Source organism: Saccopteryx leptura, chromosome 1 (assembly GCF_036850995.1).
Source record: "Saccopteryx leptura isolate mSacLep1 chromosome 1, mSacLep1_pri_phased_curated, whole genome shotgun sequence".
NCBI classification, from domain to species: Eukaryota; Metazoa; Chordata; class Mammalia; order Chiroptera; family Emballonuridae; genus Saccopteryx; species Saccopteryx leptura.
In genome coordinates, this window is record NC_089503.1 from 120,286,580 (window position 1) to 120,302,670 (window position 16,091).

The window sequence follows — 16,091 nt, forward strand, 5'->3', positions numbered from 1 at the left end:
AATCCCCTCAGCTTCAGGCCTGAGTGTCCGGTGTCGCCGGACTCCAACCTGCCGGCGAGGGTTCGGGTGGACGGACCCGGCTGAACAGCAGGCCCCGCTTTCGTGACACGATTCACCCGGCTGCCGGGGCTTAGCGTGCGGTCCTCCGAAAAGCCCCGACCGTCACGTGGACGCCAAGACCACTCTCAGGGTCCTCCCAGGCCAAGAAGCCGCCCTTGACGCCCCACTCCCCTAAACCATGTCACAACGTTCCCGAACTCACGAAGGACAGAAACCAAGAAGTCTCGGAGGCCTTGAATCACCACCGCCCAACTTAGTGGACACAATCAAAATTCACCCCCGAACCTGCAAGCAATCAACACAGGCTGACCCAATCAACACCCGCTTCAGGCAGACTAGGCGGGGCCTGATTAGCCAGTTGCAGCTCTTGCCTTCCCTGGCTCCTCATTGAAAGAGATGCGGGTCGAGAGGCGGGACTTCCTGTGCAGCCGGTAGTGACTTCCGTCGCGTTATCATCTCCTCGCTCAGATCCAGTCGGGAAGTCGGCGACCGGTCTGTCTCTTTGCGGGCCGTGAAGCTAGTTAAGTAAGGTTTGAACGCCTCGTGGGAGCAGGGCGCTGATCACTAGATCTCTGCTTCATCGCCTCTTATTTCCCGCCTGGAGATGGCGACGTACACCTGCATCACCTGCCGGGTGGCGTTCCAGGACCCGGAGATGCAGCGGGCCCACTACAAGACGGATTGGCACCGCTACAACTTGAAGCGAAAAGTGGCTGACATGGCCCCGGTCACGGCCGAGGGCTTCCAGGAGCGCGTGCGGGCGCAGCGGGCCGTGGCGGAGCGGGAGAGCAAGGGCACGGCCACCTACTGTACCGCCTGCGGGAAAAAGTTCGCCTGCTCCAACGCCTACGAAAACCACCTCAAGTCCCGGCGGCATGTGGAGCTGGAGAGGAAGGCAGTAAATCGCAAGGTGGAGATGATGAACGAAAAGAACTTGGAGAAAGGGTTGGGCGTGGGCAGTGTGGACAAGGATGCCATGAACGTGGCCATCCAGCAGGCAATCAAGGCCCAACCGTCTCCCAAGAAGGCCCCCCCGGCGCCTAAGGACTCCGGGAGTCCCGTGGCGGCGGCCGGTGGGGGACGTGCGACTGACGACCGGGACCCCGCCGAGAAGCCTCCCCGGTTCCAGTGGTTCGAACAGCAGGCCAAGAAGCTGGCAAAGCAGCAGGGGGAGGAGGAGGAACTGGATGGAGACGGTAAGGGCCCTAGGGGGCGGTGTGTGTGTGTCTAGGAAATTGGTCCGCCTTTGGTTTCCAGATTGATACTCGAGGTTAGAGGAGGGAGGGATCGTTTTTATTTATTTATTTGTTTGTTTGTTTATTTTATTTTACTTTATTTTTTTGCATTTTTCCGAAGCCAGAAACGGGGAGGCAGTCAGACAGACTCCCGCATGCGCCCGACCGGGATCCACCCGGCACACCCACCAGGGGGCGATGCTCTGTTGCGACCAGAGCCACTCCAGCGCCCCAGGCAGAGGCCACAGAGCCATCCCCAGCGCCTGGGCCATCCTTGCTCCAATGGAGCCTTGGCTGCGGGAGGGGAAGAGAGAGACAGAGAGGAAGGAGAGGGGGATGGGTGGAGAAGCAGATGGGCGCCTCTCCTGTGTGCCCCGGCCGGGAATCGAACCCGGGACTCCTGCACGCCAGGCCGACGCTCCAGCACTGAGCCAACCGGCCAGGGCTTATTTATTTATTAATTAAATTTATTGGAGTGACATTGGATAGCAAAACTTTACAAGTTTTAAGTGTACAACCCAATAAAACACTATCTACACCCCATATCGTGCACCATCCACCCCAAGCAAAATCTCTTTCAGGACCCATTTCCCACACATCCCACTCCACCTTACCCTCGCCATTTGTCCACCTCCACCTACTCACACCCTCTTTCCTTCTGGCTAACACCACACTGTTATTTGTGTCTCTGTGTTATCTATATATGGTTTTTGTGGGGGTTTTGGGGGCTAATCCGGAGAGATCCGTTTTGAAGGGAAAGTGGTAAGGGCGGATTCCATGCTTCCCAAGGTCACGTGTCCAGCATCCTCCCCGAATTTTGTTTTGTTTCGTTTACTGTTGTAGATTCAGGGCCTGAAACCTTCCCGGGGAGATAGGTCCTTAATACACTTGTAGAATGAATTGATGCCATGTCTGTTTGTTTTGAATGAGGAGGCTTTTAACATAGGCAAAGGAGGACATGTAATTATCTTGGGTTTCTGGTTATGGTGGCTTTGCACTTAGTTGATTGAAGCAGTGAAACAAGGGGTTCAAAATCAACTAGCTATCCTAAAATGAGGAGCTGGAGCCAGCAACCAGGCTTTCTTGACTTTGAGTTATTTATTCCTTCTTTCCTTCATCACACATCCTATTACATTGATTGTATGTGTACACATAAACGTGAGAAAGAAGCAGACTCCTTCCAGGAGTTTACTGTGGGCTGGAAAATTAAAATTAAAGTATTTCTTAGCCATACAAATTGGTCTGTGGTAAAGGAATAGTTAAAATTGAGCTCTTGAAAGAGAGGGGTTCTCCTGGGAGGTAAATCAGCACTCTGTCTCCCCAAATATGACACTGCCACCTCATGTTTGTATATCTGTGGTTTCTTTTATTGTGGTTACTACTTTCCTTAAACTAACCTTGTTTATCAAATCTCTGCTTGCAGATTGGGAAGATATTGATTCTGATGAAGAACTGGAATGTGAGGATGCTGAATCGATGGATGAGTTGGAGGAGCAGGATGCAGAGGAGGAAGAGGCTGGGGGAAGCGTACCCCTTGGTGCCATCTCTGTAAAGGACTGCTTATTTTGTCCCCATCATTCAAGCTCCCTCATGAAGAATGTGACGCACATGACTAAAATCCACAGCTTCTTTATTCCTGACATAGAGTACCTTTCGGATCTTAAGGGACTGATTCAGTATTTGGGTAAGTACAATAGCTTTCCTTTTAATGAAGAAGTAGCACGTTATTGGGGGGCAGGTCTTAAAGAAACATTCGTTTTATGTTTCTCACCAATCTTGGATTTAATGACGTTTATTTTGTGTAGACCAGAACTTGATGCGTGTATTTTGAATTGTGCTGATGTATGGTGAGATTTAATATGGCCACAGAAGCATTTTTCATACTTTTTTCTTCAAATTGTTTTTCCAGGAGAGAAAGTTGGTGTTGGGAAGATTTGCTTGTGGTGCAATGAGAGAGGGAAGTCCTTCTATTCCACAGAAGCTGTACAAGCGCACATGAACGACAAAAGCCACTGTAAACTCTTCACAGATGGTGATGCTGCTTTGGAATTTGCAGACTTCTATGACTTTAGGTAAATCTGTGGTTGTAATGTGAAGCAAAGTGAAGTCATCGTCTTTGCATTGATGTGATATTAGATGTGCCAGTGCCTGATATGTGTCTAGCACCGTATAATACACTCTATATCTCTTATAACGCTTCTATAGAGGTGGTTATTCCCTCTCATTTTGTAGGTAAGAAACTGAGTGTAACAGAGTTAAACACACACATATCATAAAGAGATCTGATAAGAAGGTCTCAGGTCCCAAACTGAAATTTATTTGACTTGAAAACTGCTTTTTGGCAGTTTCATGGTCAGGAGTTCAGTTTTTCCAGTTAACCTTACGAGCAGAGGCACAGGAATTAGATTTTGGTTTTTCTGAGAGTCCTTGAAGCACAAGCTGCTTCCTAAGGGAGTTGGGGAGGTTGCTGAACTAAGACATTCCCAGGCATTAGATGGTGAGATCATCCCATGAGTGGGTCACCCTTTACTCGAAACTGGTATAATTGATCTGTCATGCACCAGATCTGTGCTAGGTACTCTTGAATAGCTAATTCCTGGTGTCAAGATACCTATGACCTAGCACAGGTGTGCTACACAAGCAGATGTGTATAATTACCATGCCAGATGTGCATAATCCATGTGATACAGATGTTTAGAAAAGTCCTAGTCTTTTTCAGTTGTCCTTTTGCATTTTCTGCCTTATTTCTCTTGTAGTGAGGGAGAGTTTTTTCATTTTTGTCACTTTGGCTGTGTAGGGGTATCCCATTGTGGTTTTAACTTGCATTTCTCTGGTGACTGCTGCAGTTGAGAACCTTTTATATACTATATTAACTAACCATTTAGATGTCTCTCTTGAGGTGTTTGATCAAATTTCGTTTTTTTGGGGGGTTCTCTGTCTACTGTTAACATTTTATGTGTATTTCTCCAGTTAATGTCTGCATTTGTGAACATTTCTAGGAACATAGAGATTCTTCTAGAACTGCACTGTCCTTGTGGCTATTAAATAATTAGAAATTAAATTATAAATTTAAACATAGTTCTTGAGTTACACAACTACATGTCAAAGCACATTGATTACTAGCTACCATTTTGGACACAGTCATAGACAATTTCTATATCACAGAGTTCTATTGGACAGCACCGTTTTAGAACTTAAGAAGTTTTTTTTTCATCTTCCAGTTACTATTGACATACACTATTATATTAGTTTAAGGTATACAACATAATGATTAGACATTTATATAACTTACGAAGTGATCACCCCAGTAAGTCTAGTACCTGACACCATACATAGTTATTACAGCATTAGTGACTATATTCCCTATACTGTACTTTATATCTCAGTGACTGTTTTATCTCCCCCAACTTTTTATAACCAGAAATTTATACATCCTAATCCCTTTCCTGTTTCACCCTTCTCTTCAACCCTCTTCTATCTGGCAACCATCAGTTGACAGAACTTATTGTTATAATGGTTAAATTGATGAAAGGTGCATCTCAGCTCTCCATTTTCTTCCTCTCTGGTTACCTTCCTAGGGAGAAACAAACAGGTTTTTAAAAAAAAAAGTCAGTTTAGGTCATTTGCTCAGTTTTTATTAGTACAAGTTTAGGTTCATAGCAAAATGAGCAGCAGATAGAGAAATTTTCAATCTATACCCTGCTGCCACATACGCATGGCCTCCCCCATTATCAGCACCTTCCACTTGTACATATGTTACAATAGATGAATCTACACTGACTCATCATTATCAAAGTCCATAGTTTGCATTAAACTGCACTTTTGGTGTTCTACATTGGACAGATGTGTAATGACATGTATCCATCATTATAGTATTATGTAGAGTAGTTTCACTGCCCTAAACTCCTCTTTCAGCCACCCCAAACCCTGGAACCCACTGATTACATCCTACACAGATTTGCTTTTTTTTTTCATAACTTTATGTAGTTTGAATTATACAGTGTATGTAGTCTTTTCAGACTAGCTTCTTCCGCTTAGTAATAGGCTTTTGAGGTTTCTTCATGTCTTATGGCTGACAGCTCATTTCTTTTTGGTCTAAATCGTATCCTATCTGGATGTACCACAATTTTATCCATTCACCTAGTGAAGGACATTTTGCTTACTTCCAAGTTTTAGTAATTATGAACAAAGCTGCTATAAACATGTGTGCAGTTTTTTTTTTGTGTTGACAGTCATTTTTAGCTCCTTTGGGAATATACGAAGCAGTAAGATTTCTAGACCATATGGCAAGAGCATGACCATATGTCATTAGTTTTGTAAAAAACTGCTGAGCTGTCTTCCAGAGTGGCTATACCATCCCCTTTTATTCCTTTTCGCAGTGAATGAGACTTCCTGTTGCTCCACATTCTCACCAGCATTGGTATTGTTAGTGTTACCAGCATTGGTGTTGCTAGTGTTCTGCATTTTGACCAGATTTAAACATTACATTGTTCTAATTTGCATTTTACTAATGATATGATGAGGAGCATCTTTTTACATGCTATTTGCCAGCTGTATATCTTCTTAGGTTTCTGTAAGGTCTTTGGACCATTTTTTGGTTGGGTGTTTGTTTTCTTACTGAGTTTTAAGAGCTTTTTGTTAAAAATATTTTGGATAGCAGTATTTTATCAGATGTGTCTTCTGAAAATATTTTTTTACTGTCTATTGCTTTTATTTTAGTTCTCTTTACATTGTTTTTCAGAGTAGACATTGTTATTTATTTATTTTTTAATTTTTGTATTTTTTCTGAAGTGAGAAGCATGGAGGCAGAGAGACAGACTCCCACATGTGCCCGACCGGTCTCCACCTGGCATGCCCACCAGGGGGCGATGCTCTGCCCATCTGGGCATTGTAACCGGAGCCATTGTAACCAGAGCCATTCTAGCACCTGCAGCAGAGGCCATGGAGCCATCCTCAGTTCCCAGGCTAACTTTGCTCCAATGGAGCCTTGGCTGTGGGAGGGGAAGAGAGACAGAAAGGAGAGGTGGGGAAGGGTGGAAAAGTAGATGGACGCTTCTCCTGTGTGCCCTGACCAGGAATCAAACCTGGGACTTCCACACTCCAGGCCAATGCTCTACCCTGAGCCAACCGGCCAGGGATCAGACGTTTTTAATCTTAACATAGTCTACTTTATCAATTTTTTTCTTTCATGGATCATGCCTTTGTTATGGTACCTAACAAGCCATCACCAAACTTAGTTGTCTAGATTTTTCCTACATTATCTTCTAGGAGTTTTATAGTTTTGCATTTTTCATTTAGTTCTTTGATCTATTTTGAATTCATAAATCATTTACATACTTTTACTTCAGAGCAAATGCTAAAAAATTGTTTTCACCTCAAACCTTTCAGTGTACAGACCCTGCAACTTTCTATCACCCCTTTTGGGTAGCTAGTGGGTTTGCCATATTTGTAAATACAGTTTATGTCTTTAGGTAAATTTGAGGTATCCATCTGCTTATTAATGCCTTTCACTGTTTTCCAGGAGTAGCTACCCAGATCACAAAGAAGGAGAGGAGCCTGAGGAGACCGACCGGTTTCCCCCAGAAAAGACCTTGGATTATGATGATGAAACCATGGAGCTGATTCTACCTTCTGGTGTGTGCATTTGTCAGAACTAAGTAGCTTGATGCCAGTGAGACTGTTGGAGAGGCACGTTCCCTGCAGTCTTTTCTGTACTGAGGGGAGAACAAAATGAGTGTTTCTGTTCTCGGGTGTGTGGCACCCTCTGAAGGTTGCCACTTAGCTCTGTGTTGGCCGTTTTGTTTACATTGGATTGCTGCTTTTGCTCACCTCTATTTTGATCAGAGTGCTCTGTCATTTTTTTCTTTTCAGAATTGTAGACCTGTTCTGTTGTATTTATCAATTTTTGACCCCATCTAGGTTTTTCTTGTTAATCTTGACCTTACTGTTATTCTTTGAACTGATTCCTGTTTTCTCATATTGCTCAGGCTTCCAAATGGGAGTCTGACCTGGGTCTATCTGATTGACAGTGCCCAGGTTGCCTGCTTCTGATTGTAGGGAGGAGGCTTAGAGTTTGAATTCTGTCTTATATTTGGGGAACAGTATTCATAATTGTGGGACTCTAACTCAGGTTTGTAAAATTGAAGAGAAGCCGTGAATAAGGGAAGCACCCATTATTGTTCACAGTGTTATGATTAGCTGAGGAGAATAGGAGACTGCTGGAGACACATGTACCAAGGAAAGAGAATGAAATGGTAGAGATAATAAGATCCTAGCCTGATCAGATGGTGGCACAGTGGGTAGAGTGTCGGACTGGTACGCAAAGACTCAGGTTCAAAATCCGGAGGACCCAGGTTCAAAACCTTGAGGTCACCTTGAGTGTGGGCTCATCTGGTTTGAGCATAGCTCACCAGCTTGAATCCAAGGTCACTGGCTTGAGCAAGAGGTCACTCAATCTGCTTAGCCCTTCGGTCAAGGCACATATGAGAAAGCAATTAATGAACAACTAAGGTGCTGCAATGAAGAATTGATGCTTCTCATATCTCTCCCTTTCTGTCTGTCCCTATCTGTCCCTCTTTCTGTCTCTCTCTATCTCTGTCACACACACACACAGAAAAAGATTCTAAAAATACCTTGTATTTCCTGATCAGTTCATTTTATTTTTACAACAAGTCTTAGGGGCTTGGAATCATGTTTGCTTGTAGTACTGGGAACATATTGCTTTGCCTCTATGTCATTAGGCAGTGAAAGAAAGTGGCGTGAGATGAGCTGAAATTCCGATATCACTGGGTTTTTTTGTTTGTTTGCTTGTTTTGTTTTTTTTTTAGAGAGAGACAGGAAGGGAGATACAAGTGTCAACTTGTATATAGTTGCGGTGCATATGTGCCTTGACTGGGGGGCTCTGGCTGAGCCAGTAGCCTAGGGGTCGGGAACCTATGGCTCATGAGCCAAACGTGGCTCTTTTGATGGCTGCATCTGGCTCGCAGACAAATATTTAATAAAAAAAATAATAACGTTAAAAATATAAAACATTCTTGGCCCTGGCTGGTTGGCTTAGTGGTAGAGCGTTGGCCTGGCGTGCAGGAGTCCTGGGTTTGATTCCCGGCCAGGGCACACAGGAGAAGCGCCCATCTGCTTCTCCACCCCTCCCCCTCTCCTTCCTCTCTGTCTCTCTCTTCCCCTCCCGCAGCCAAGGCTCCATTGGAGCAAAGTTGGCCCGGGCGCTGAGGATGGCTCCATGGCCTCTGCCTCAGGTGCTAGAATGGCTCTGGATGCAACAGAGCAGCGCATGCGGGAGTCTGTCTGACTGCCTCCACGTTTCCAACTTCAGAAAAATACAAAAAAAAAAATAATATATATATTATAATATATATATGGTCTACCAGAAAGTTCTGTCTGTTTTTGGAATAAAACAAAATACAAATTTTTCTTACCATCAATAAACTTTATTAAATAATATATTTCCACACCAATCCTATCTTCCAAATATGGTCCGAAATGGTTTGCTGAGCTGAATTAAGCCTATCTGTGATCTCCGATGTTGTCAGAAAAGGATCTTGCTCCAGCATGGTCTTAACAACATCATCATTGATCAAAGATGGTCGCCCAGAATGTGGCTTATCAGAAAGGTCAAAATCACCTGTTTCAAATTTTTTGAACCATCTTCTGCATGTCCTATCAGAAACTGTACCTTCACCAAACACTTTCAATAAATTTCTACATGCTTCTATAGCATTTCTTCCTTGTTGAAATTCATATACAATACAGTGGTGTAAATGAACTTTATCAGTAGCCATGGGTACACTATCGCTTCACACATAAGACTAACGTAAATCAACTTTTAATTTGCTACGTCAGTATGTATACATTAAGTGATAAAAATAGAGAGGCATACATGCACCAAATAAACATGTGCTTACGTGTCGAAACTTGTGATAGAAACGGACAGAACTTTCCGGTAGACTGTGTGTGTGTGTGTGTGTGTGTGTGTGTGTGTGTGTGTGTGTGTGTAAAACATTCTCATGTATTACAATCCGTTCATTTCCTACTGCTCATGTTCATGGTTGCGGGTGGCTGGCGCCAATCACAGCTGTCCTCGGGACAACACCAAATTTTTATTGGATAATGCGTAATGTACACGGTTGTATGGCTCTCATGGAATTACATTTTAAAATATGTGGCGTTCATGGCTCTCTCAGCTAAAAAGGTTCCTGACCCCTGCAGTAGCCCCTTGCTCAAGCCAGTGACCTTAGGTTTCAAGCCAACGACGATGTGATCGTGTTGATGGTCCTGTGCTCAAGCTGGTGACCTCGGGGTTTTGAACCTGGGACTTCAGCATTCCAGGCCAACACTGTGTCCACTGCACTGCCACTGGTCAGGCCAATATCGCTGGTTTTTAAAGCCTCGGTTTCCTTGGTCACACCTGCAGATCACTTGCTGAGCCATTTATTGTACAGTATTGGCTAATACACCTCAGGACAGCTCTATGACAAAGACTTAGAAGTAGTGAGGTAAATGGTTTGTTGTTGAGTGCTACAAAATACTGTACTCTTAGGTAGGCTCAGGAGAGACCTAACCAACAGCCAGGTATTGCCTTATCCCTAAGGTTCTTAGCTTTTTTCTTGGGAAAGGTTTGCATGGATGTTAGCATTAAACTAAATTTGAGAAGGATTCTAACGTAAAGAGCTTATAAAAATTTTATCCATTATGCTTAGCAGATTTGGCTTTAATCTGGTTTCAAAAACATTAGTTGTGATACCTTAAATTTAGTTCTTTCAGATCAAGTAGCTGATCCCAGAGCCAGTGACAAAGAGCACCCGGTAGAGGGCACTGTGGGCATTGTTTTGAGAACTGGTCTGGCTCCCGTGCTTTAGGTCTTTGCTCTTCATTTCCTGTGGAATAAGTTGATGTGAAAAGCACATCTAGTTAGCAGCTGACTCTCCAGATGCAATTATTGGTGGATTCACAGGAGATAGGTAAACTGAGGAAAATTACAGTTGGAGATACTTTTTCCCCACTGTTTAATGTCATTGGTTGTTAGGCTGTTTGCTAAGTAGGAGTGGACAGTTCTCTGAGGAGTGGTTGCTGTGGTGACTGATGAGTGGACAGGTTGTGGCTTCACCATAACTCAGACATAACCCATCTGTGATATATTGGGCTGTCACAGTGTGTTGTAAAAATAATTTTCTTGACGAGGCCCTTCAGGTTGAGCTGTTCTCAGCACATTATACTTGGTGCTTAATATCAGGTGCTCACTGTCATGATTGACACAGACAGGGGTGGCTCCAAACACTGCATGCTTGTGTCTCTTGGGCCACCTGTTGGGACCTTGGCATTGAGAAATAAAACCTCTTCAAGTATGCTTTAAAAAGCAAAACTTCTATAAATATATATTTCCAAATGCTGCTTAAGAAAATAAATTATTGATTTATTATGTACTAATGACCAGCATTATCATTTAATGATTTTGAGGTAGTCATTATTACAAACCTGGAGCATTCTGACCTGACATTATAATTAGAAAGTCACAATAAACAGTGCTGGCCTTTGCCTGCTAGAGCCTCCATTTAAGCTGAGTCTCTATCCGTCCGTCCGCCATGTCCCACTCACTTTTGTGATCTAGGAACTTTGTTAACTCTCAAGCTGCCAGGACAGTCAGGGTCAGGGAGACATGCTTTCATCCATACTGGTGTTCAGAGACTGTATCATCTTTGATTTGGATGTTTCTCTTTGTCATTTCTTGAGTCTGATGACAAAACAATCAACTGGAGGTACTACTTTTCCATACCTGTGTAGCAGACAAACTGTTTGCAGGTAGCTTGCAGGTGGAGGGACTTAAAAGAAAATAACCTACCTGACAGAATTTTTTTCATGTAAATTAAAGGTCTAGATCCTAAGAGCAAATACAGTCACTTGCCATATTTATACTGTCCTGTTCTTGGTCTTTTACACAGAGGATTCTGAATGAAATATGAATGAAATCTGTTTTATATATGTAGATGTCAAACTTTCCTAGCTGTCCACATGGTTCTACCTAGCCATATTACCTTTAGTCACTTGCAGCAGAAATAACTGTTTTATGCCCTGTGTATAAGCTGTTGTTAAATTTCTACATGTTTATATCTGTTTGGAAAGGTGTTTGATTACTTATATTCTAATTAATATTTTTGTGAAAACACCACTTGTACTAAGCACTCAGTGATGCTGACAGCACTGGCTCGGGGTCACGTGTTGAGCCACTGCTCTGCTGGAGCCTGGTGTCATCACAGAGGCCTGCCCTTGCCTTTCTCCTGCTGTGCAGCTAAAAGATACTGGTCAGCGCACTTCCTGTAACGAATCAGATAGTCAATACAGATTGACTTCTGGAAGCACGATTGACTTGCATAGTTTTACCAGATCCTTCTAAATAAGCAAAAGCTGTAGAGAGAATTCAACTTTATCATCTTTTAAGATGCTAGTTCACCTGGTAATTGCCACCGGTTGGAAAGCGATAGGGCAGTTTTGTCAGTTGGGCCAGGTAATTCTTTGATGTGGAGTGTTATCCTGTGTATTGCAGGATGTTTAGCTCTATTCTTGACTTTTATTCCGTGTGTTTCAACTGCTGGTTCACAGACCAATCTGCCAGAAATTTCGTGCGGGTCTGTGAAAGGGTTAATCACCCTGATGTATGAAGATTATGGATCCAGTGACCTTAGTCTAATTCACTTATGCTCAGGGTGATTTCTGCCTTAGTGGTTTCTGAAATAATTCTATTTTCACTGGTCCCCAAGTGTAAAATGTTGAAAACCACTGCACTAGATTTTTTTCTCCAACCTCTAGCTGTAGCAGCCAACAATGTCTCCAGTTGTTGCCAGATGTCGTTGGAGTCAAGCTGCCCCTGTTTGTGAAGCACTGCTGTAGAGACCTTAATGCAAAGGAAGGGTGGAATGGTTTCTGTTCTAGACCCAGACTGCAGCTTGTAGGCCTACACATCAAGACTGTTCTCTGTGCTTAATATTCTTCTTATTACAAAGAATTGGAAATGGAAATCCCTTACCTCCAAGGGCCCTATTGTCTGTATTACTAGGTGTTGCTGTGTGAGTTTCTAGGGAGGCATATTGCATATATGTACAAGATGCTGAGTTTTTCACTTTAAAGTGACTTGCTATTCTCATTTGTAAAAATTGCTCTGCATTTTGGTTTCCTTTCTGTTTTAAATTTGCTGCTTCACCTTTTCTCAGCAGATGGAGCACTGCTTCCTCTGGTGCGTCGCTTTCCGATGGTGCCCTGTGAGGTCTGATTTGGAAAACCCGTGCTTTATAGCCCTGGTTTGGAAAACTATCCAACTCAGTGTTTAAATATTGCTCTTTTGGAAAACAGGTGCCAGAGTGGGTCATCGCTCCTTGATGCGATACTACAGACAACGATTTGGCTTGTCAAGAGCTGTGGCAGTTGCCAAGAACCAGAAGGCGGTGGGCCGGGTGCTCCAGCAGTACAGAGCACTGGGGTGGACTGGCGGCACAGGTATGTTGGTGTGGAAGCCACACACCAGCCCACGGCCTCGTTTCAGAGCAGGGGCCCGGGGGACAGTCCCCACTCATACTGTCTTTGTGGTTCTCCCTGGGGAAAGCTCAGCCTCTTGGCTCTTTGGCTTCCCTTACCACTTGATATGTTTATGAAAGTAAGCTGGAAGTTCTGTGACTTACAAGCTTCTTATTCCTGTCACAGTAACTGTGAAACTGCATATATGCCATTAACTTCTTAAGAAGATAATTTCCATTAAAAATATTTAGTAATCATCAAAGGTTGAAATTATACTGGAGATTACAAATAAGAGTTAAATAGTATCCTTGTGGCAAATGGTGGAGCCAGTCAAGTCAAACATGACCTGTAAGATATGCTTGTAGGTTCTTATGTGGTCAGCATGGGTAGTTCCCCTCACACCGCTTCTCTCTCGTTTATAAAATGGTGATGACAGTAATAGGACCTACCTTGTAGAATTGTGTGGGTTAAATATTAGTGTATGTGTGATACAGTACATGCATACAATCAAGTGTAGCTATCACTCCTTTCTATAACTTTCCCATAGAAAACTTAGTAAGAGTCAGAGGAATAAAGCAGGCCACTGAAATTATTATTCTGTGACTATCATCAGTATGAAATTATAAAGCCATTCTGATATATCTGCTATATGAAGTTCAGTCCTTAGCTGTTCTGGGAAAACATCAATCCACTGGAAGACTGGTGATTATAAGAGGAGAACTTTTTTTTTTTTATTTCAATTTTTTTTTATAAATTTTTTTTTAAATTTTTATTTATTTATTTATTTTACAGAGACAGAGAGAGTCAGAGAGAGGGATAGACAGGGACAGACAGACAAGAATGGAGAGAGATGAGAAGCATCAATCATTAGTTTTTCATTGCGCATTGCAACACCTTAGTTGTTCATTGATTGCTCTCTCATATATGCTTTGACTGCGGGCCTTCAGCAGACCAAATAACCCCTTGCTGGAGCCAGCAACCTTGGGTTCAAGCTGGTGGGCTTTTCCTCAAACCAGATGAGCCCGCGCTCAAGCTGGCGACCTCGGGGTCTTGAACCCGGGTCCTCTGCATCCCAGTCCGACGCTCTATCCACTGCGCCACCGCCTGGTCAGGCTCAATTTTTATTTTGAAATTAATGGGTGACATTGATCAATAAGTACATAGATTTCAGGTGAACATCTCTATACCATTTGAAATTTTTTTTTGTTTGTTTTTTTAATTTTAATGGGTGACATTGATAAATCAGGGTACATATGTTCAGAGAAAACATCTCCAGATTATTTTGATATTTGATTATGTTGCATACCCCTCACCCAAAGTCAAATTGTCTTCTGTCACCTTCTATCTGTTTTTTTTTTATCTCCTCTCCTCCCCACCCTCCTCCCTCTCCTCCTCCCCCTTCCCCCATTACCATCACACGCTTGTCCATGCCTCTGAGTCTCATTTTTATGTCCCACCTATGTATAGTTCTTAGTTTTTCTGATTTACTTATTTCACTCAGTATAATGTTATCAAGGACCATCCATGTTGTTGTAAATGATCCGATGTCATCATTTCTTATGGCTGAGTAGTATTCCATAGTATATATGTTCCAAAGCTTTTTAATCCACTCGAAATGTTGATTGCATTGTGTGCCCATCGCCTAAAGTCAAATTTTTTTTCTGTCACCGTTTTTATTTATTGATCTTACGAGGGTGGGGAATGAAAAATAGCAACTCATAGTTGCTTCACAGTAGTTGTTCATTGCTTGCTTGTTGCTTATCGTATGTGCCTTGACCAGGCAAGCCCTGGTTTTCGAACCAGTGACCTCAGCATTCCAAGTTGATGTTCTGTCCACTGCGCCACCACAGGCCAGGCAAGAGCTCTTTGTTAATGGCTGGAAAGCTATGTTCAACTAAAATCCATTTTCAGTGCCACTGTGTGTATGTGTACATTTGGTTTCCTTCACTGTGGCCACCTGCAGGCCTTTATGATGAGGTCAGAACTGGTGAAGTGCAGGGAGAAGTAGCAGCAGAAAGGCTGTCATACAGTCCTGCTTCCGCTGGTCCCCAGGCAAGGACACCGAGCAGGAGATAGACAGCTCAGGCCGCAGCAGACCCTTAAAATATCACTTGGGCTCTAGAGTGCATCTGCTTGGTGGCATTGTGACCTGGGGCCACTTAAAACTAGCAGACCCTGACTTTACCTGATACTTCTCAACTGTCTGACTTGATTTGTAGTCTCTGCTTTTCTCTGTTCTATTAGATCAATGGGACTTTACCTTTTGGGCTTATAGACCCTTTCAAGATGATGAAAACTAAAGAGGTCCATCCCTCTTGCATACACAGAGAAAAGTATCTATATATAGAAGTTCTGCTATGCAATTCCAGGGTGCACCTAAAACCCTGCCCCACTGCATGGAGATCCCAAGTTAGCTACTTTTCTTTAAATATAAGAACCCCAAACTAAGTTTGAGATTCTCTGCAAAGATTGGGTTTTCTCTGATCACAAATAACAGATGTTTGCCTCATTTCTTATCTCCTTTCCAACTGCAGGAGCTGCTCTTATGAACAAGCGGGACATGCAGTATGTCCAAAGGATGAAGTCAAAATGGTTACTGAAGACCCAAATGAAGAACAATGCCACCAAGCAGATGCACTTTAGGGCCCAAGTGATGTTCTAAGGGCCTGCCGGAGACTGAGCCGTCCGTCTCCTGCTCAGTGTCCTTCCTGCCTCGGGACCAGCGGAAGCAGGGCTGTGTGATGGCCTTTTTGCTGCCAATTCTCCCTGTACTTCATCTGTTCTGACCTCTTAATAAAAGGCAGAATCAAATTGGCTTTCAAGTCATTTCTGGACAGGATTTAAAGGTTCTGTTTTCACAAAGTGAGCTGTGTATCTGCTGGACTCAGGATTTGCACTACTGCTGGGCATGTCTGTGGCCTCAGCTTGTATCTGATTTGTGGTTGTCAGAACAATATGGGAAACTCAGGAGTGACTTGTTTCAAAGTGTAGCTTTCAGAAGAATAACATACCAGATCATAGCACTAGAACCTGTATAAGGGGGCTATGTGGAATGTTGCTCATTTGAATGCATCATGGCTCGCAAGTTAGTGAAAGTCTCTTCTGGGCATGCTCCTTGAGTGCAGGCTCAGTTAAAGAGCACGTCAGTGGCGTGCTGTGAGGCTCTTTATTTCAAAATGTGAACGGACAAGAGTGACCGTGCTATGCACTTGCTTGGTTTCCGGTGCTGCCGCTGCTTTGAGCTGTTAGTTTAGGAAGGAAATAAATCTAAAGCGT

General features: G+C 43.3%; 1 protein-coding gene across 1 annotated transcript; it reads left to right on the forward strand.

Moving 5' to 3' along the window:
* Positions 1 to 476: 476 nt before the first annotated feature.
* Positions 477 to 15,626, forward strand: ZNF622 (zinc finger protein 622). Its single transcript, XM_066374213.1, has 6 exons — positions 477 to 1,256; positions 2,719 to 2,979; positions 3,205 to 3,367; positions 6,817 to 6,929; positions 12,654 to 12,797; positions 15,350 to 15,626. The coding sequence occupies exons 1-6, from the start codon at positions 665 to 667 to the stop codon at positions 15,475 to 15,477; spliced, it is 1,401 nt and encodes a 466-aa protein (XP_066230310.1). The 5' UTR covers positions 477 to 664; the 3' UTR covers positions 15,478 to 15,626.
* The last annotated feature ends 465 nt before the right edge of the window (positions 15,627 to 16,091 follow it).